This window comes from Gopherus flavomarginatus, chromosome 2, assembly GCF_025201925.1.
Source record: "Gopherus flavomarginatus isolate rGopFla2 chromosome 2, rGopFla2.mat.asm, whole genome shotgun sequence".
NCBI lineage: Eukaryota > Metazoa > Chordata > Testudines > Testudinidae > Gopherus > Gopherus flavomarginatus.
Genome location: NC_066618.1, coordinates 61,912,160 through 61,934,883, shown reverse-complemented (window position 1 = coordinate 61,934,883; position 22,724 = coordinate 61,912,160). Strand labels below are relative to the sequence as shown.

Genomic DNA, 22,724 nt, shown 5'->3' with positions numbered 1-22,724 from the left:
CATAAAAAGTCTACTTGTGGATAATTCTAAAAAACCCTCATTTTAAAATATGAAATAAATAATTTGAATTTTACAGGTAACTTCTAAAACTAATAAAACAGAAATTGTTACTTCCTTGTGCTCTATTTCTGCCGCTGTCGACTTTGTTGATTCAAGTTTCTCTACCAGTTCTGTGTCACCCAAGAAACTACCCTCAGCAGCTGACAGACGAAGCAAAAGATCATCCTCTAGGTGCTTCAGCTCAATCTTGAAATCATTCTGTTGCTTGGTCAGGAGAGACTAATAAAGGGAATGAAAAATTTAGACTTAAACAGCAGCAGCAAAGGATGATCATTTGTTTTGCAGACTCTATGGTCTTTATTCTCCATTCTGTCCCATCACTCTATTTCAGTTTTGTTTCTGAAAAAGAGATGCCATCTTCTATTCTAATGAAAATGTATGTTACAATTATAGCAACCAGTCAGGAGGAAAGCCTGGTCAGGGCCGCCGGGGGGGTGGGGAGGAAAGGGGCAAGTGGGGCAATTTGCCCTGGGCCCCACGAGCCTTGGCCTGGAGGCAGTCTGGGTCTTCTGTGGCATTTCAGTGGCGGGGGACCCTTCAGTGCTGCCGAAAACACGGAGCGACTGAAGGGCCCCCCGCCGCCGAAATGCCGCTGAAGACCCGGACTGCTGCCAGGTGAGTACAAGTGCCGCAGCTCCCCCGCTTTGCCCCAGGACCCCTGAATCCTCTGGGTGGCCCTCAGCATGGTCAAACATGAAAGCATGGCACCAAGAACCTGGGATGATTCTTGATTCTGCTCTAACCACCTTGTTCTTCTCAGGGTTGCACGAAGTGAGCAGGATCTGGTCATAACTGGCAAGTGGAGAATTTCCCAGCAGAGGAAATTCCCCTGTAAAGCTGATGGAGCCAACTCCTGCATTAGCCACTTCCCCCTCACCTCAGCAGGCAGGCTAGGGCAGATAAAGCATGGCAGAGGTCTGCTCTGGTACCTTGAGCATCTATTGGTTTATGATCCCTTAGGGGAACATCCAATCAGCATATGGACCCTTACTGGGGGCACTCCACTGGACCATGAGGCTGGCAGAAAATAACTCAGATGATCAGGGAAGCATAACTTCATCCTTGACAGCTTTCCCCACAACTCTGCCACAAGCAGAGCTCAGACGCAAGGGAGAATCTGGCTCAGAAGTTTTCAGACTATGTTCCCAGCTCTGTTCCTTGACAAGTAATTTAACATCTGTACCACAGTTTACTCTTCTGTAAATGGGTAAAATAGTCTCAACTTCCTACTGGTGTTGAGGCTTGACGCATTTGAGCCTGCAAAGTGTTTCAAGATCTTTGAAAGAAATGTGCTATAGCAATATGAAGTACTTTTATTTTTAATTTTTCACCTATATATTTATAATCTTTCATTTAACATCCAGTAATCATACGACAAATCTAATCAAGACCCCTTTTCAACCATTTATAAAAATATTTGTTCATCAATTACTGTAAAATGTGTTATTATTGCCATAAATACATTTCTGCATTGCACAAATAGCAAGAATAGATTCTTAGTACAATTAACCGAATGCCCTAGAGCCTACTAGTGCAGTCATATCCTCTTATAGGTTGGCATGAAATTTAGTTTTTGCTTATTGGCTCAAGACCATTGACTCACAAAATACACTGAACAGGGTTAATCCATTTCACCATTCACAGACATGGTGAAAATGGAAGAGCAGAAAGAAACATAGGAATAAGGTCGTAATATACAAATTCTAGCGATACTTTATGTTAGAACAAAACTCCAAGACTTGCAGAGTTGAGAACTCAGTGGGACTCCAGCAAGTGCTTCACGCACCTCTCGGTATCTACTTGATATAGAAGTTATTGACAATCACTGCTCAGTAGATTCAAACGGGTATATTAATGCTGGCCTTAGACCCTGAGGAACAGCAACCCACTGGTCAAAAGGTCGTCTTACCTTAAGTTTTTCTAAGTCAGGTCTTTCAACACTAACAACCTGCTCTTCTAGCCCATCCCTTGTGACAGTGAAATTAATGAGGGTGGTCTGAGCCTGTAATTCTGGCTGATAGTGAGGGTTAGCAAGCTTCGTGTGAAGGATCAGATGGAAATTCTTGTTGAACTCACATTCTTTGTCTTCAATCTTGATATACCTGACAATAGTTAACATGCAAAGTGATGGGAACAGTACTGAATAAAGCAATTCACAAATATCCTACATTACATAAGACCAGTACTGTACAAGTTTAATGCCACAGAAAACAGACACAAGACAAATGCTCAATATTTGCAGTTTGAGACACAACATGAGGATGATAAAATTCACCTAAAGCAAATGAAGTTTAAACTCTCACCCACCATTTCATCATTTTCATTTCAATAGGTTCACCTGCTCATATAGCAGCATACACTTGTGGCTTATTGGCAATGAAACAGGTTGCAGGATAGAGAGTTCATGGTTCAGAGGTAACCTTGTGTCCTTGCTCCTTACTATGAACTTGGACAAGCTCTCAAATAATTCTTACATGAACTGTGTGTGTTCTTACAATTGTTTTCTTTAGCATCTTTTAAATATTCCAGCTATAAAGGCTAACGCAAACAAACAAACAGAAATACATGGTTATGATAAACTGACAAATGACAGGAATAGACAAAGGGATGTCGACTGAGGAACTAAAGAGGATTTTTAAAAGTGGCCGACAAAATGTTTTGTTCAAAACAAATTAATTACTAGGTCACATGCTGCATAGAGTGAGTGATTTGAAAAGTATCTTTTATTCCACTTAAGATCCCTTAAGTAAGGCATTGCTTGCTGGCTCTGACCTTGCTATAATGTCCCAGCATGCACTATGCTGTGGTGCTACTGTTACCTGGAGACCTTACTAAAGCATCAAGTTGAGACTTGGAGAAAAGATAGCATTGACCTAGCCCTCTTATATTATGGCATAATTTTGAAAAACAAAAATTAATGTTCTGTAGTCTTTGGTCTCTTATTATTTTACCTCTTTTCCATAGCACCACGAAGTGGAAAAATACAAATGAGATTGAACAACAGGGAGGTAGTAGCCTGCACACCGCAGCAATTAGCTCAGTCAAACTGCCGTTGAGCTTACAACGTTAGAGAATCAGAGGAAAACAGGCCTCTGAATAATGGCAAATGATGAACCTGGTTGACCTGCAAAAAGCATATCAACCCTAGCCAAACTTTTGAAACCTGGCAGCATGAAATTAGGTTCCTAAATTCTTATTTAGGCACCTGTATATAAATGGCCCGGATTTTAAAATAAAATTAACAAATCCTATATAAAACTGTACTAAAAAGGATCCAGCATCCAGTTTATCATTTTTTGGGTGGGATTTAATACCTAAGGATAAAATTAACTTCTCAGGTCAGCAAGGCAGATTTCAACTCTGATACCGTGTTCTTGCAACACGTTAGGTTCCAAATGTGGAATTCTAAACTGATACAGAGAGCAAAACATCAGACCTGAACACAGCTGAGCACAACTAAGAGGATAATTTTGACCTCAGAGCAACATACATATACACAGGCATACAGGTGTTGGAACCAGGTTTCTGACAGAGGAGTACATCAGTTAGTTTTGTCAGTGAGGAGACTATCAAGGGAACAATACTACCTTATAGAAATGAAAGGAAGTCTGGCTGTTAAATGAGCCCTGGACTCTTGTACAGAAGTATTAGAGTTCTCAATTCACAGAAGTAATAAATTATCCATTTGTGTGGTTATCATCTATGAAAGGCAAAAATTAGATAATGACTCAGTGGGTTTTATAACTGCAGCTATGCTGACTTTTTTTGTTAGTTGCAGATTTGGGAAAAATAAATGTTTTGTTATTGCTCTCTCATGGTTCAAAGAATATGAGCAACAATGATGTTAACCAGGGGGTGGGAAAACACACAACAGAATCATTTCATTGTTTCCATGAATTGTATCCATCTAGAAATTAATTCTGGAGTATGAAATAATATAATGTGTGTAAGCGCTACGAGTGGAATTCTGAATGGAGAGGTAGTACAAGACTCGTCGCTACAGGAATCACTACAAAGGGTTACTTTTGGTAATTTCTTCACATATAGTCTTTTCATCTCCCATCCTACCGAGACAATCAGAACAGGCGGCATTAAGTCTCCTTCTTCCAGGGAACATGGCAGAAGACCTTTACAACAAGCTTGATATATAAGCTGCAGAACCTCCACTTCTTCTAGTTAGAGGCTTTCAGAGAAAAATGAATCAATTTATTCCAGTGTTTAACCACCCTGACAGTTAGGAACTTTTTCCTAATGTCCAACCTAAACCTTCTCTGCTTCAGTTTAAGCCCATTGCTTCTTGTTCTATCATTAGAGGCTAAAGTGAACAAGTTTTCTCCCTCCTCCTTATGACACTCTTTTAGATACCTGAAAACTGCTATCTTGTCCCCTCTAAGTCTTCTCTTTTCCAAACTAAACAAACCCAGTTCTTTCAGCCTTCCTTCATAGGTCATATTCTCTAGACCTTTAATCATTTTTGTTGCTCTTCTCTGGACCCTCTCCAATTTCTCCACATCCTTCTTGAAATGCGGTGCCCAGAACTGGACACAATACTCCAGTTGAGGCCTAACCAGCGCAGAGTAGAACGGAAGAATGACTTCTCATGTCTTGCTCACAACACACCTGTTAATGCATCCCAGAATCATGTTTGCTTTTTTTACAACAGCATCACACTGTTGACTCATATTTAGCTTGTAGTCCACTATAACCCCTAGATCCCTTTCTGCCATACTCCTTCCTAGACAGTCTCTTCCCATTTTGTATGTGTGAAACTGATTTTTCCTTCCGAAGTGGAGCACTTTGCATTTGTCTTTGTTATACTTCACTCTGTTTACCTCAGACCATTTCTCCAATTTGTCCAGATCATTTTGAATTATGACCCTGTCCTCCAAAGCAGTTGCAATCCCTTCCAGTTTGGTATCATCTGCAAACTTAATAAGCATACTTTCTATGCCAATATCTAAGTCGTTGATGAAGATATTGAACAGAGCCGATCCCAAAACAGACCCCTGCGGAACCCCACTTGTTATACTTTTCCAGCAGGATTGGGAACCATTAACAACTACTCTCTGAGTACGGTTATCCAGCCAGTTATGCACCCACCTTATAGTAGCCCCATCTAAATTGTATTTGCCTAGTTTATCGATAAGAATATCATGTGAGACTGTATCAGATGGCTTACTAAAGTCTAGGTATACCACATCCACCGCTTCTCCCTTATCCATAAGACTCGTTATCCTATCAAAGAAAGCTATCAGATTGGTTTGACATGATTTGCTCTTTACAAATCCATGCAGGCTATTCCCTATCACCTTACCACCTTCCAAGTGTTTGCAGATGATTTCCTTAATTACTTGCTCAATTATCTTCCCTGGCATAGAAGTTAAACTAATTGGACTGTAGTTCCCTGAGTTGTTTTTATCTCCCTTTTTACAGATGGGCACTATATTTGCCCTTTTCCAGTCTTCTGGAATCTCTCCCATCTCCTATGATTTTCCAAAGATAATAGCTAGAGGCTCAGAGACTTCCTCTATTAGCCCCTTGAGTATTCTAGGATGCATTTCATCAGGCCCTGGTGACTTGCAGGCATCTAACTTTTCTAAGTGATATTTAACTTGCTCTTTCCTTATTTTCTCTTCTAAATCTACCCTCTTCCCGTAAGGATTCACTATACTAGACATTCCTTCAGACTTCTCAGTGAAGACCGAAACAAAGCAGTCATTAAGCATCTCTGCCATTTCCAAATTTCCTGTTACTGTTTCTCCCTCCTCACTGAGCAGTGGGCCTACCCTGTCCTTGGTCATCCTCTTGCTTCTAATGTATTGATAAAAAGTCTTCTTGCTTTCCTTTATTCCCGTAGCTAGTTTGAGCTCATTTTGTGCCTTTGCCTTTCTAATCTTGCCCCTGCATTCCTGTGTTGTTTGCCTATATTCATCCTTTGTAATCTGTCCTAGTTTCCATTTTTTATATGACTCCTTTTTATTTTTTAGATCATGCAAGACCTCGTGGTTAAGTCAAGGTGGTCTTTTCAAATGTAAGGATTTGAACTAAACTCCTGTCTTCTGATGGGTCTAAGAACAATGGATATAGCTGATGAGTAGGCACAAAAGCCAACATTTTCAGAAATAGGAGCTTCAAGTTAGGTGCCTAAATCTATAATTGTGTACCTAAATAAGTGACTTGATTTTCAAAAATACCAAGGAGCTCTCATCAGCTTCAACTTTTCTGCTGCTTGCTACTCAGCAACTTCAGAGAAGAAGCCTTAATCTAAAAAGCAGTTTCATTCAGTTTACATGCATTAGTTTGAGGCACCAGAGGTGGACAAAAGGAATTAAACTTTGGGAGAGTAGATATGGAATAAGGGGAGTTTCCAGGGCCAGCTCAGTATGAGATTGATTGGGTTTGAGAACACAGAGACCACCAAGAGAGCCAGCGAAATCATCTCTGTTCTGTCTCTCTCTCTCTCTCAGGACCTGACACCCAAAGCAACACCGTATTTTTTCTTCCAATCCCAGGTGAAAGGAATGAATGGCTTCTGCATTGAAGGACCAAGAACAGAGAAAGTTTTGATGACACACTCAAAGAGAGCCACTTTATGGAAGGCAATTCCCTACATTGGAAGATATTCTGAACGATCTGGAGGCTGAAACTTCACATCCTGAGGATTAATGACCATGGCTAAACCATCTACCAAACGAACAGCTCTTCCTTTGCAGGTATGTTGTTTGGGAGAAAAGGCAGGATAACACTCAAGACCCTAGGAGAAGAGACTTAGGAAGAAGTCTTGAGTGGATGAATATGGCCTCATTGTATGAAAAAAGGTGAGAATCTCCGATTGAAAGCTGAACAACAGCTTTTTTAGTAAATAGTTTGACTACTTAAAATTAAAAGATTTGTATTTCATAGATTTATAGTGTTTAAGGCTACAAGGGACCATTAGATCATCTAGTCTGACCTCCTGTATTATTTCAAGATGGATAGTTCCCATTAAAGAACTGTGCCTCTAAATGGTATAAAATACGTCAGACTCCTACAACTACTGCATTTCAGAGTGGCTCAGACAAGATGAAGAGAGGTGGTAGATAGATTTTTGAACAAGAAAGTAAGGAAAAAATACTTTCCTACTTTGGGGGGGGTGGAAAACAGGACCACTTTTCAATTGACATAAAAAGCTTTATTTCAAGCCCTGCTGTTTAAATTAAAAGCTTCTACCTCACACTTGTGAAGTCCAGCAACTAATGTAGAAAGCAAAGCTGAACTAATCAGATGTAGACTGAAGCTGTTACTTTGCAATCTCAGCAGGCAGACTGTATAAGTTTGTCAAACTAGTTTTGTGGAAAAAAAATTCTGCCTGAAAATTGCACAGCTGGCATGTTCAAGGAAATGAAAGTTATTCCTGAACAGAAACTGAGTTAATTGTCATGCTGTTTCCTAAAGAATACATAACAGTCATGCATGGTCACAATGTTATCAGACTAATGCTGCAACTATATGCACAATCAAACCTGAAAACATCTCAAAGTACAATTTATACTTCAAAGTACCCCAATCCTTTTTGTGAAAAGGAGATCACAATCCAGTACATACTCCCTGTTAAGGTGTTTGTTAGGCAGCAAATACATTTGCATGGCCAACATTTTAAAGCTTAGGTCTCTAAAGATAGTAAGCCCAGTTTTCAAAGATGCCAAATACCCAGTCTTCATTCAGAACCACCACCATAAATTGGTATTATGGTATGTTCCTTATAGAGTGACTGTACAGGATTTAACCTAAAAAAAACCCCCAGTTAACTATGAGGGAATATAATTTTATGAAGTTTTTAAATATGTAAGCTAATAAATTTGCTTTGTAAGTACTACAAGTTGATATATCTTCTCAGCTATGCTTTCTGTCGATTGATATCATAAGACATATTTTACTTAAAATTAGGATTGTCTGAAGCTCAGTAGATTTAATTATTTCTAATTATCCAGCTGTTGTCAGTATGTGGCCATTTTATGACAGTAGTGTCTACTGTGTGGGTCAGGTTCAACTGTATATCTTTTCAAACACAGAATTAATGTACTATTGATGAAACCATTACTAGAACCAAATTAAAGTCTAAGCTGATGTATTGGTCTGCAGGGTGCTGTCAGACAAGAAAGGAGTAATTAGTATTCATTACTTCATACTCTACAACATTCCAATTATTAATGAACTTCAACTGTTGGACTACACCATATCTATCACAAACATCTTTCTAGTCTTTCTTTATTAGGAGGAAAAAACAAATGCCTGACAAAACTACTAAAAAACAGAATGCTGGAAACTTTGCTTGTTTGCTAGGGGAGGTCTGCATTGTTCCACTGCCGCAAGAGGTAAACATGGCACATCTTCCATGATTCATTGTGCGTAATGTCTTTTAAATGTTAACTGGATGACCTTTTAGCCATTCCTGCAAAGGACACTTAAACACACTGATTACTAAATATTAAATTGACTAGTGTTGATATATATTGCTACATCATGCTGTGCGCAAGCCTTTGCTGAGTTACTGTATAATGATATTGCTGCGACCTCTGCCCTTTCCATCTCAACTCCTCCCCACTATTTTATAATCCTCTTGGTTACATCGTGTCTAAAATTAGATAGTAAGACTTTCAGGACCATGGGACTTGATTCTAATCACACTCGTTTTATACCAGTGTAACTAGGACTTAATAGAATTATTTGAGATTTACATTGGTGTATGTGCAAGCAGAACCAGTCCTTGTGTTATCTTATCCGTATCGTGAGGTACTGAGCAAACCTTTGTGGACTGAAAAATAGTAACTAACGATCATCATCTAACCAAGAATGCAGTGGGTAGAGATAGTTGGGGAAGAGTAGAGCAGTTGTTTGAGACTCTTTAGCTACGTCCTAAAATGTAATGAAAATGAAACATTTCAAGGTGGGGTAAGGTGCAGGGCAATGCTGTGTCTTGCATAAAATGGTGTCAGGCGTGAACAAGTGATGTGTTCAAGAAGCTGAACTTGTGTACACTCCATAGTGTCTGTTACAGCTATACCCCTATTCCATTTTGTTTCTTACAGCTGTCCCCATACTCCATTTTGTTTTTGTTTTCCTCCTATGGCCGCCGTTCCCTGGCTGTTAAGTTGTTTACCAGGGCCACTGCCCTTCTCAAAGGGAGGGCCCCTTAAGTTGTTTGACAAGAGCCATTGCCCTTCTCAAAGGGATGGCCACTTGTGCTGCGTGCTAAATGGGACCATTGCCCTGTTCAAAGGGTTAGTCCTGTTATCACCTCGTTGAACCTGGGCTCGGTGTAGGGCAGGCAATGTCCAGAGCTGCAAGACCTATTGTGTTTTTAAGATCCTGGGCATAAGTCATAGGCATCATGTGCTTTTGAGTCACCTATTGCACAGGACTCTGCCCAGACATGTTCCTGTGCTCACCCGCAGTTTTTCCCTGTGCCTCCTCCCCTGTGACAGAGGGAGCCTATCAGGATTACTGGCGGGAAACTGCCTGAGTTTGCCTTTAAAAACAGACATTTTTGAAACAAACATCAGAAAGGTTCCTGCATTGCTGCCTCGTCTGATCAGCCAGGGGTTTTGGGGGGTCCTTTCTCCGCTCTTGTTTTATTTTTGAGTGTACCCCCGGTTTTTTAACCCCCCCCCGAAGAACGAATTGCTACCTGAGAGATCTCCTGATTATTGAGACTGTACCAAGCCCTCCTTGCTTCTTCTGATGTTGCTGCTGCTTCTGCCTTTGCTGCTGCCTTGGGGACTGGTAAGAATCCCTCTGTAAAACTTTCTGTACTTTTATTTTATTATTTTAGCTGCTGGCTCTGTTTCCCCAGCACACAGACTCAAGCTAAACCTTGGTCTGTGTCTTAAAACCTCTCAAACTCCGCAGCGCTTTGCCGCTAAAAATAAGTTTGTGCCGCTGCTAAGCTCTGCTCCTGTGGGCTTTGCCTCGGGGCTCCCTGCTTTCAGCTGTATCCATTGCTGCAGCCACCATCCCTTGGCTTCCTTGGGAGCTGGATCCTGGGCACATACCACTCTGCCCTCTGTGACTTCCCCATAGCACAAGGTGCACCATAGGTTTTGTTTTTTTTAGTTTAATAAGTCATAGTTTGTTAAGATTGTAGAGCTTGTAAGTTCACCTGCCTTGTTATAGTTTACTGTTTTGTTGCTCTGTATAGCTGCTTGTTATAGTTTTGCTTAGCATAGTGATATTTGTTGTTTTGCCTAGTCGTTGGTTAAGATAGATAAGGTTTTTGCTGCTTAAATTCGTCTTCCCGCTGTCCCGATCTCTCCCTGAACTTTTGCGTGTCTGTTTTTCCCCCGCTCCAATCTCCCCCTCTGTGTGCTTCTCCGTGTCTCCGTTGTAACCCTTTGCTGCTTTTTCCCTTGCATCTGCACTCTCTCCGAACTTCCCAACTCCTTGCTGCTTCCCCCCCGTGTCTGCATCACCCTCCGAACTTCCCAAACCCCTTGCTGCTTCTCCCCCTGTGAAACTTCCCAAACTCTTTGCTGCTTTTTTTTCCCTTTGTTTTTGGTGTCCGCTTGTTGCTTAAACCTCTCTCTCACCCTTCTTTACACTTCTCCGCTGCCCCTCCCCTACTGAAGATCACCATCACACTGCTCCATTGTCCTTACCCTGCAGGGCTTCAGAGTCTCTCGCTGCTTCCAGCCACACTCTCCTCTCATCAGTTGCCACTAATCATTCACTCCCCTTCCCCCTCCTGTTCCTTGACCCAGCCTTTAGGTACACTCTTGCAGATTACCTGCTATCCTAGCCTCACACATTAAGTCATTACTTTTCTTTTATACCGTTACATTGCATAATTTCACTTATCACCCATATTGTATTATTGCACTGTGATTCACATTTTACTTGTAATTATAACACCCCATTGGTTGCTTCCACTTTTCTGATATACTTTGTATTTGCATTGATAGCATTGTGTTACATTGTGTATAAGGCCACTAACCACTTAATACATTCTAGCTAAGATTGTTGACCATTTTATATAGAAGCTACCATTTTCTTTTACATTTCTTTTGATACGCTTATTGACTGTACTGTATCCCATTGTGCTGAACCCCACTTACTGTACCCCACTGTTAGAACTCCCTACACTGTTCAATAAGAACCCTCCCCATCATTGTCTATTGTAAACACCCTATACACCCCATCCCATCGTATTTCATTGTTAAATTCCCACCACTTTCTTTTTCCTTTAATAAAGAAATTAATTGGCACCCCACCTGTGTGGTAATTGCTCCCCAAGATCCCATATACCTGCAGGCAGGGACACATAGCTTTTACAAATAAGGAGAAAATTCGGGTTCCCTGCCAAAAAATGGGAGTGAGTTTGTTTGTTTTTTCGGCAAACACAAACAGCAGTATTTTGCCTCCCATTAATTTCCTGTTGTGTGAGTAATCTAATCACTAATAAAAGAAGAATATTTCACTCGGCCTCATCTGCTTGAGGGACATATGAAACTATGGTCCCTTCTGCCTGATTCTGGTGGCTATCCAGGAAGGCCTCACAGAACCCAGGGCACATTTAGCCAAGTATCGGAGGGAAACAAACTCTTGCTATTTGTTTAACTCTTGTAGAATTCAAAACCTTTGAAGAGATTTTTCACAGCCTGTAAAAATGAAAATTTGTATTTGACCAGAGATCACATTGCCATATTTCAGCTGAAAAGATCAATCAACTAAAAAGATTTACTCCAGGTTTACACTGATGTAACCAAAATCAAAATTTCTCTCCAATTTAATTGCAGCAGCTGCTGATGTGCTATAAATTTATTTTAAAATCTTAATACTCATAAAATACTAATTGAAATTCTTCTGAAAAATGCAGCAAAGCATTGGAGACTGAAATTTTCATTCAGCCATAAAACAGGTACAGCACAGTCCCACCAATGTGCTTCACCTCTGATCATGGACGGCCCATGTCTAGAGGTACAAGTGTGTATTAATTTCCACTGCCAGGAAGGGGCTATCAATTAGTTCCTGAGTCAAAGCCCATTGAAGTCAGTAGAAAGACTCTAATTGACTTCAATGGGTTTTAGATCAGGCTGCAACATTTTATCATAAATAAATTTGTCATAGGACCCCTTTGTGTATCTATCCTGGTTTATTAAATCCTTATAATTTGTGAGTAATCAGGAATAAATTTACTTTAAGTGTTGTATATTTAACTATAAAGAATTTAATAAACATTGGAGGCATTTAAAATAGAAAGTACTATTCTAAAAATAAAGCAAATTTTTGCTGAGGTTCGAAGAAATTTGTTTACCTTTCCCTAATTTTGCACGTCTCTGCACTTCCAGTTTCTAGCTAACGCTAGAAAACAAAGCATGAGAAATCCCACAAGAAAGTCTGGTCATAATATTTCCAGGGAGGTTTTGAAGATTGGGATGGCATTGGTGGTTTTACATTCTGATGTGCATATGAACTTTTGGGTGCTGATCTAATCACATCCAGATGCCCCATTATTTGATATTTACTCCTCATCAGTTTTAAGTCATCACCTTGCTTAAAAACAAAAAACAAATATGCTGCATAGAAAGTTATGATGAGAAGGTAAGAAAAAGAAAAATATATAGTCACCTTGGCAGCAACTCCCAGGAAAAAATCCTGATTGCTCAAGAATACTTACTTCCCTTTTTTAACTGTGTTTCTTCCAAGTAAGGGATCAAGTACTGGGTCTACTGTTTCATTCAAGTTTTCAACTAGGATGGTGTCTCCACAGGCCAGTGCTCTTTCAATAGTCTTCAAAAACCTTAACACAAAAACCATACGCTACCTATTAGATGATATGCTAGTTATGGAGCAATATATTTCTGCTTTAGATTATACAAACGAGAAATATTTGTGTAAGAGCTCTGTCAAAACCTGCTGTATTGCACTCAAAAAGATATTTTCCAGTGGTTAATAATTCTGTGCATTTGAGGCAAAAGGCTTTGCTCCTTATTACTGCTTATGTAGTAACAAACATGAGTTAGGCTTTGTACAAAGACAAGGTCCTACCCTGAAGAACTACTGATGAGAACATTTACATTGAAATTCACAATGAAATCAAATTCACATGCAGGTGATATTTTCTCTCAAGTGATTTGTTCTGTGTTTGCACAGTGCCTATTACAATGGGGTTTTGGTTCATGACTGGGGCTCCAAGGCATTACCACAAGACAAATCAATAGCAGTAATTCAAATAAATAATCATAATAATATGGGCCAAACTATATCATTTCAGGCATAAAGAAGCTGCAGGGAAGACATGGAGAAGAGGTCACAAAGGGGACAATTATTTGTATGGCTTGGGAAAGCAAAAGGAGAAAGGGTTGAGTGGGAAAAGTATAAAAAAATGAGTTCAGGGAGGCAGACAGGACCTAAATTGTTCAAAGCTTTTAAAAATGAGGCATTATTGAGACCATGTGCTGTACTGTGCTATTAACTATCTGTTGTACCTGGATTTCAATAAAATAAACTAACCTAGCCTCTTCTAGTATGATAGTCTTTAAAAGGTTTTGAAAGTTATTAAAGAGATGTGGTAGTTTTCAACGATATTTTACTGCAGCAGATAAAATAACATTCAGTTCAAAACTGACCACAAGCCGCTCAATAAATCAAAGTCAGCATGACAGGAGATAAAAACAGACCCATTCCACAGAACCTAAACTTAATTCCATTCAAATTTAGCTACTAGAATTCAAAATGTTTTAGATAATCTGTTACTGAATGCAGTTTTCTGTGTAATACCACTAGACTGAGTCTCTCACTCTGCATTAGGTACATATATGCCATTATCCCATATACTAAACTGTACTATATAAATGTCCAATAATCATGAAACTAAACAAAGCCTTTACTTTTAGCACTCTATTTATGGGAAAACTAATTTGCCCTCATGTGCAATGCACCTCCAACATTAACTTTATTCCCTCTTTAGCACTTGAAAACAGTACAGCAGGAAGTGTCTTTTTCAAGCAGAGCTTTTAAAATGGAAAATGCTACCATGGATAAATAAGCAGCAGTATTATAATATTTCAAATCTACAAGTAAATACAACACAACAAATACCAAGTCCTTGTAAAAATTAGGGGAAATTTATAGCGGTAAATATGAGAACTAATTCTTCAGTGCGCACACATACCCTTTCTGTCCTAGACGTATGACTTTAAGGTCAGTTCCATATTTATTCTTTATCCATTTAATTCCCTGTTGCTGGGGATCTATCATCAGAGGCCAACGCTCACAGTGTGTTAGAATAGTGGCATTTTCTGTTGACATTCTATCACCGGGCAGTCCTTCGTTATTCCATGCTGCAATCGTAGTATCATCAGTCAACATGGCAATCAGGTCCAGGCCTTCAGTTATTGGAATAGGAACCTTTGAATTGGAATGAAATATAATAATAATCTAGCAAGGTTGTAAAGTAGCAAGACAAGACTGAGTGCGATGTACAAAATAATAGGAGCCAATGTAATTAGAGATTTATTATATATAAAAGAAAGTAAGACTCCTGCAGCCTATCAGATGCCAAAAGAAACAGGATATATAATGCAAAGCAGATAATCCGATAATTTACAGCAGGGGATGGGGGTGATAGCTCAGTGGTTTGAGCATTGGCCTGCTAAACCCAGGGTTGTGAGCTCAATCCTTGAGGGGGCCATTTAGGGACCTAGGACAAAATAAGTACTTGGTCCTGCTAGTGATGGCAAAGGGCTGGACTTGATGACCTTTTGGGGTTCCTTCTAGTTCTATGAGATAGGTATATCTCCATCTATATGTTTTCTTTTCATTTAATAAACTTCATAAATATTTTCTTTAGGATTTATTAAATCAAGTAAACAGCATATGTGTATATAGTTTGCAGTGTATACAGCTTTTAACACCTAAAGAGAAGGACAAATTCAGTGCTCATGAATGGCATTGAATTGGTAATTCTGAAGAATAAAGCTCATTATGTACAGAAAAGGTACACAATATGGGTAGCAGCATAACACCACTTTGCTAATGTGCTTCAGCTATGTGATAAAGAGGTCACCTACATAAATCACAGATAGGGCAATCTCCATTGCTATTGCTTCTCTGCAAAGACAGCCAATAAGCTCACCAATTAGAGCCAACACTAGGAACTGCACTGCCACCTCCAACTCATTTCCCACAAGCCAAATAGAGTAAGTACGAGTATATGATGGCTAAGTGTTATCATGCTTGTGTGCTTTAAAAGAAATGAAAATCTTAAATCATGAAGCCTGAAGGTAGGAGGATGGGGATGCACACGCAAGACGGGAAGAATTAAAAAAAAGCAAGTGTTTTAAGGAAATCTCCAAATAGGTAGCATACTCTATGGGCTGAGGACTGATAATAGGTTACCAGAACTTTCCTCTCTAAGAGTGAAATATTGGCCTCATGGAATTCAATAGCAAAACTCCCATTGATTCCAACAGTATCAGGATTTCACCCTAGGTTTTTATTTCTGGCAAACAGCAGCTGGAACTGAATTCCAAAATCTAACAGTTTTTTGGAGGAGGGTGAAAGATTATTCCTTCCCACCCAGCACAGACGAGTCTACGTACTGAATTAATGGTTACAGGAAATGATGTTTTATGGTGAACCAGATTTGCAAAATCTGTAGCACTAAAAGGAATGTACCAAATCACAGAAATCATAGAAATGTAGGATTGGAAGATATCTTGAGTTCATCTACTCCAGTTCCCTGCACTGAGGCAAGACGAAGTGTTTTCTAAGCCATCCTGCTAGATGCCTATATATACTGTTCTTAAAAACCTCCAATGATGGAGATTCCACAACTTCCTTAAGTAATTAGTTCCAGTGCTTAACTACCCTTACAGTTAGGGAGTTTTTCCTAATGTCTAATCTAAATCTCCCTTGCTGCAATTTAAGCCCATTACTTCTTGTCCTGTCCTCAGTAGCTAAGGAGATCAATTTATCACCTGCCTTTATATAACAACTTTTCACATACTTGAAGACTGTTATGTCCCCCTTCAATCGTCTCTTTTCCAGACTAAACAAACCCATTTTTTTTCAATCTTTCCTTCATAGGTCATGTTTTCTCGACTTTAATCATTTTTGTTGCTCTCCTTTGGACTTTCTCGTATCTGTACACATCTTCCCCAGAACTGGACACAGTATCCCAGCTGAGGCCTTACTAGTTCTGAGTAGATGTAGGTTTCATTTTTAGAAGGTACACACTATACATTTTTAAAGTGATTTATTTTGAAAACTTTTCAGATTAGTTTTACAGCTATATCAGAAAATGAATGATCATTTACCAAAGATAATTGAAGCAGATATTTATGAAGTCATTGGGCAGTGAACTATCTCCAATTCAACAGGCTAATCATTAATATTTGGAGCATTTTCTTGCCATATTGTATTAGGAGGAGATCACCACCAGACAGACATTTAAATTGTTTTGCTTAACTAAAACAACAACATTATGTATTCTGGATTTTTTCTTCAGCAGCAAACATACAATATTTTAACAAAACAAGCATATGAATTTTTGAATTTAGTTAAACATTCAAGTTTTTTTAAAATCAAGTTTGTTTTTGTTAAAATTGTTTTTAACTAAAATAGTTAAATGAAATATTTAAAAAAATAAAATTAATTTGACTGTGTCAGCCAGGTCAACATGAGAAACTTAAAATATTGGCTTCTGGAGCTAACTCAATCATCTTCACCTTCACTTTCCTGTTGGTTCATAATCTGGAAAAGAAAAACATGCTTTCCTGCTTTTTCAGGTCCCAAACGATTTCTCAATTTGGAATGAATTAGTCCACAGGAAGAAAATATTCTTTCTACACCAGCAGAAGACGCTACTGCTGTTAAAAGTGAGATTATCACTTCAACTGTCTCTGAATCCAAGTGCTTAAATGACGTCCACCAGTTCACTGGTGTGACTTTCTTTAAAACATCATCAGCGAATATATATTTCTTGAATGGTTCACTGTTAGTTCTGAAGTTTATTATAGTTGGCATTATGGAAGGATGATTGCTGGATGCATTTTATGCATTTTATATAAAAAAAAAATCTGATTTAAATAAAAAAATCAGATTTTTTTAATTATTGATTTTTATCCACCTTGACTGAGATTCTGTTTATGATCCACTGTAACCCCTAAATCCTTTTCTGCAGTACTCCTTCCCAGGCAGTCATTTCCCATTTTTTATTTGTACAATTGATTACTCCTTTCTAAGTGTAGTACTTTGCATTTCTCCTTATTGAATTTCAACCTATTTATTTTAAACCATTTCTCCAGTTTGTCAAAATTATTTTGAATTCTAATCTTGCCCTCCAAAGAGCTTGAAATCCCTCCCATCTTGTATCATCCATAAACTTTATAAGTATACTCTCAATGCCAGTATCCAAATAGTTGTTGAAAACTCTGAATAGAACCAGACCCAGGACAGATCCCTGCAGTACCCCACTTGATCTGCCCTTCCAACTTGATTGAGAACCATTGATAACTACTCTCCAAGTACAGTTTTCCAACCTGCTGTGCATCCACTTTATAGTAGGTTTGTCTTGGTCGTATTTCCCTACTTTGTTTATGAGAAAGTCACGTGAGACAGTATCAGAAACCTTACTAAAGTCGAGATATATCACATCTGCTGCTTCCCCATATCCACAAGGTTTGTTACCATGTCAAAGAAGGATATTAGGTTGGTTTGACATTATTTGTTTTTGATAAATACATGTTGACTGTTACTTATCACTTATTAAATTCTAGGTGCTTACAAATTGATTATTTGGTTATTTGCTCCATTATCTTTCTGGGTACCAAAGTTAAACAGACTATAATTCCCTAGGTTATTCTTATTCCCCAGTTTAGATTAGATTAGATTAGATTAGATAGATAATCTCCAGTTTAGTTACCGTGGCAACAATTTTGTTGTTGGGTAAGAACTATTACTGAACTATGGCAAAGGATGTATTTTTTTAACATTGCCAAACCCGGATTCTAATCACGCAGCCATCAATTTTATGAAGTAAAACATGACAAATAGTATAGTCAGTTTCAAGGATTGAAATAAATTTGTTTGGAAGCAGACATAGCATTGTGGTGGTGATGGTGGTTTGTTCTTAAAAAGCAAGGTATTATTTTAATATGTAACTTTATCTAGTGTCCCAAACCTGCACAAAACTAAGAGACTGCATCACTGTAGCTTCTACTTTTCATAAAGAAGAGCTTTTAGCTAGCACCTGTGTTTTTAAAACAACTCATTAACCATATTTCTCTCTCTCCACGGGGAACACGTCTGAAATTGCCACTCAGTAAAAGATCTGATTTGACTAGCAATACCAGTATTTAAAGAGTGTATTAGAGAAATTATTATTATTAATTTAAGGTAGTGATCACAATGTGCTAAGAGTTAAGGTTAGTCCCTTCTCCAAGGACCACATAGTCTAAAGACAAAGAAGTACAGAGAGTCGGGGGGCAAGAAATAACAATAAGTAATTTACATACAAGTCACCTAGAGGCTGTAAGGCACAAATGGGTCCTGCACAAAAGATCAGGAAGATCATATTGGTCACAGAGATGATTGTGTGAGAATCTGACAAACAGGTGGATGAGGGAAGAAGGATGGTCCAGTCGATACACCACTGGACTTGGTGGACTCAGGAGACCTGGATTAAACTCACAGTTTAGCCACATACTTCTGGTATGGTCTTGGGCACATCAGTTAAACTACCCTTTTGCTTCAGCTGTCCATTTGAAAATAGGGATGATAATACTTCCTTTCTTCCCAAAGATGTTTTGAGGATAAAATCCAGTAATAATTGGGAGGTGCTGAAATGTTACAGTGATGAGGACTGTAAGGGTAAATTAAGAAATACACAGAGGTTGGGAACATTCGCTCACAGAGCAGAGGGGTTGGGGGGGGGGCAACCCAAAACTTCATAAGGGAGTATAAGCAAGGAAGGGCAGAGTGACAGAGTTTTGAAATCGGTGATAACAAGCTTAAATTTGATATATTGGACAGGAAGCCAAGACAGGGATTCAGAGAATTTACACGGTACATGTTGTCATGTTACAGTGTTACATGACAAAATCAACAGGCAAGAGAAATGAGTATAGTGGCTGAATTTGGAATTGATGTGTGTGTTCAGGAGGTCAGTGAGGAGGATGTTGCAATAATCAATATAATGAAAGCCATTTCAAAATTTTCTTGAAACCTGAAAGTTAAATGGAATTTTATCCTTACACATTCCCATTAGTAATGACTGCTATTGCACTGGACTAGCAGAGGATATAATTTGGCCGACAGAATGAAGATGTGTAAAAGGGAAAGAAACTCACTTGGCATAGAGTTTGCAAGCCTTACTGTTAGAGAAAACAATATTTTACTTGTACTCTGAGAAAATCTGATACAAAGCCATTGAAAGACAAAACACTGACCTCTACAAAGACATTTTATAGTCAACTTTTAAGAGCAGAACTGTACTTTTATATTCTGAACTACAGAGCTAATGGACATGAGCTTCCATTATAGGCCACCATTTTGTACAATAAGTTTTACCTTTTGTGATTTAAGGAATGGAATCCACATATGTTCCACCAGTTCCTGACGATATCGTTTTGTAAAAGATCCAACATAGGACACAAAAGCCGCTGTTAACAGGACATCACCACACAGTGTCTTTTCATGAGCTTTAAAATGTTTAATAGACTGGCTCCAACGAATTTTTTCAGCCTAAAATACAAAATTATAACAACATTTCATGGACACATATATTATTAACTACCTCTTTAAACTCAGAGTTGGCAGAAGGGTTAACCTCAAAATAACTTAAAAATATGTATAGAAGCACAATAATTTGGTGTAAGGAAATGCACAATATCAGTAATAGATGTGTGATGTTGCATACCATATGATTTTATGAAAATATGCTAACGAGTGAGAATATAATGTAACTGGAATATGCTTCATGCAAAAGGTCTCTTGTAAGGTATCCTTACAAAGCTGTCTGGATGCTGGAGACAGGAGCACTTCTTAAACTGTTTTCAGTTAAGCCTGCATCTTTGGGGTGTGTGGTTCAGACCCTGGGTCTGTGTTGGAGCAGACTGGCATGTCTGGCTCAACAAGGCAGGGTTCTGGAGGCCCAAACTGGCAGAGAAAATGAGCTCAGAGGTAGTCTCAGCACATCAGGTGACAGTCCCAAGGGGGTTTCTGTGATCAAACCCATCACAGGATGAACTTCAAAGATTTAGAGGTTTGGTTCAAATAACGATGCATATTTTTTGTTTTCAATTTTGTTGCAGCCGTGTTGATCCCAGGATACTGAAAAGACAAGGTGGGTGAGGTAATATCTTTTATTAGATCTTGGTGGAGGGGACAAGCCTTTGAGCTTCACAGAGCTCTTCCTGAGGTCTGGAGAAGGTAACCAGAATATTACAGGTAAATACAAGGTGGGACAGATTGTTAAGAATAAAGGGTTCACATGTTCTAAGAGACCACTTATAAATGAAGTGGGCACTTAACATCTATCCAGGCATAGGATGAAAGGATTAATAGGCAGCAAAGTGTGTTACAAATTGTTGTAATGACCCATAAAACCAGGGTCTCTGTTACGTCCATGATTTTTAGTGGCTAGCAGAGTTATGAATTTAAGTTCTTAGGCACATCTTTTGAAGGTGTTGCACAGCTTTCCTTTCAGGAAAAGGACTGAAAAGTCAAATATGGAATAATCATTTTGTGAACAGTGTTCACTCACAGGCCATAGGGTGCTTTTATCTTTTATCATTTTTTGTGAGAATTAATTCGAGAGTATAGGATTGTCTGGTTTCACCCACATAGTTGTTGGGGCATTTGATTCACTAGATGAGGTACATCACATGCTGTGATAGGTATGTGTAGGACCCATGGAGCTTGAAAGGTGTGTTGTGAGAAATGATATAGCAGTTCAGATAAGGCTGCAGGTTTTGTATCTGTTGTTCTGGAAGGGTCTGGTGCTGTTTTGGGTTTGTGTGTCCTGGTCTGAGGGGAGTTTGCTTCTGATAATGAGTTTGGCAAGGTTGGTGAGTTGTGTTTGAAGGCCAAAAGAAGAGGCTTGAAAAAGTTCTTTTTCAGTATGTGGTCTCCATTGAATATGGATTGTATTTGAAGGACGATATCCCAATGCTTTGAGTGGTGGATGACAACGCGGGGTGTGTGGATAGTGGTTTGTTGGTTTTTTTAAACTGTGTTGAAGCAGTTTCTCTCGAGGTATTTGGGTGGCCCATTCCAAGATGCAATCTACTTTTGTGATGGAGTGTCCTTATCTGGTGAAGGCAGTTTTAAGAGTGTTAACAGGTGTATCCTGGAAATTTTCTTTAGAGCATATTCTGTGACATCTGTGATCCTGGCTGTATCATAGAATCATAGAATATCAGGGTTGAAAGGGACCTCAGGAGATCATCTAATCCAACCCCCTGCTCAAAGCAGCACCAATTCCCAACTAAATCATCCCAGCCAGGGCTTTGTCAAGCCTGACCGTAAAAACCTCTAAGGAAGGAGATTCCACCACCTCCCTAGGTAACCCATTCCAGTGCTTCACCACTCTCTGAGTGAAAAAGTTTTTCCTAATATTCAACCTAAACCTCCCTCACTGCAACTTGAGACCATTACTCCTTGTTCTGTCATCAGGTACCACTGAGAACAGTCTAGATCCATCCTCTTTGGAATCCCCTTTCAGGTAGTTGAAAGCAGCTATCAAATCCCCCCTCATTCTTCTCTTCTGCAGACTAAACAATCTCAGTTCCCTCAGCCTCTCCTCATAAGTCGTGCTCCAGCCCCCTAATCATTTTTGTTGCCCTGTGCTGGACTCTTTCCAAGTTATCCACATCCTTCTTGTAGTGTGGGGCCCAAAACTGGACACAGTACTCCAGATGAGGCCTAACCAATGTCGAATAGAGAGGAATGATCCCATCCCTCGATCTGCTGGCAATGCCCCTACTTATACAGCCCAAAATGCCGTTAGCCTTCTTGGCAACAAGGGCACACTGTTGACTCATATCCAGCTTCTCGTCCACTGTAACCCCTAGGTCCTTTTCTGCAGAACTGCTTCCTAGCCATTCGGTCCCTAGTGTGTAACAGTGAATGGGATTCTTCCATCCTAAGTGCAGGACTCTGCACCTGTCCTTGTTGAACCTCATCAGGTTTCTTTTGGCCCAGTCCTCTAATTTGTCTAGGTCCCTCTGTATCTTATCTCTACCCTCCAGCATATCTACCACTCCTCCAAGTTTAGTGTCATCTGCAAACTTGCTGAAAGTGCAGTCCACACCATCCTCCAGATCATTAATGAAGATACTGAACAAAACTAGCCTCAGGACTGACCCTTGGGGCACTCCACTTGAAACGGGCTGCCAACTAGACATGGAGCCATTGATCAAGACCCATTGAGCCTGATGATCTAGCCAGCTTTCTATCCACCTTATAGTCCAATCATCCAGTCCATACTTCTTTAACTTGCTGGCAAGAATACTGTGGGAGACTGTATCAAAAGCTTTGCTAAAGTCAAGGTATAGCACCACTGCTTTCCCCTCATCCACAGACCCAGTTATCTTTTCATAGAAGGCAATTAGGTTAGTCAGGCATGACTTGCCCTTGGTGAATCCATGCTGACTGTTCCTGATCACTTTCTTCTCCTCTAAGTG

General features: G+C 39.3%; 1 protein-coding gene across 3 annotated transcripts in view; it reads right to left on the bottom strand.

The window, feature by feature from the left end:
• Positions 1–22,724, bottom strand: part of DNAH11 (dynein axonemal heavy chain 11) — a 299,093-nt gene that overhangs the window by 46,648 nt on the left and 229,721 nt on the right. For 2 of the 3 annotated variants that reach the window (XM_050938580.1, XM_050938578.1), the window contains 5 exons: positions 19,609–19,782; positions 14,210–14,445; positions 12,713–12,835; positions 1,970–2,162; positions 112–279 (listed from right to left, as the gene is read on the bottom strand). In XM_050938580.1, coding sequence (XP_050794537.1) covers positions 112–279; positions 1,970–2,162; positions 12,713–12,835; positions 14,210–14,445; positions 19,609–19,782 — 894 coding nt within the window. The remainder of the gene's footprint in view (positions 1–111; positions 280–1,969; positions 2,163–12,712; positions 12,836–14,209; positions 14,446–19,608; positions 19,783–22,724) is intronic. The other variant, XM_050938579.1, reaches the window with a different exon arrangement.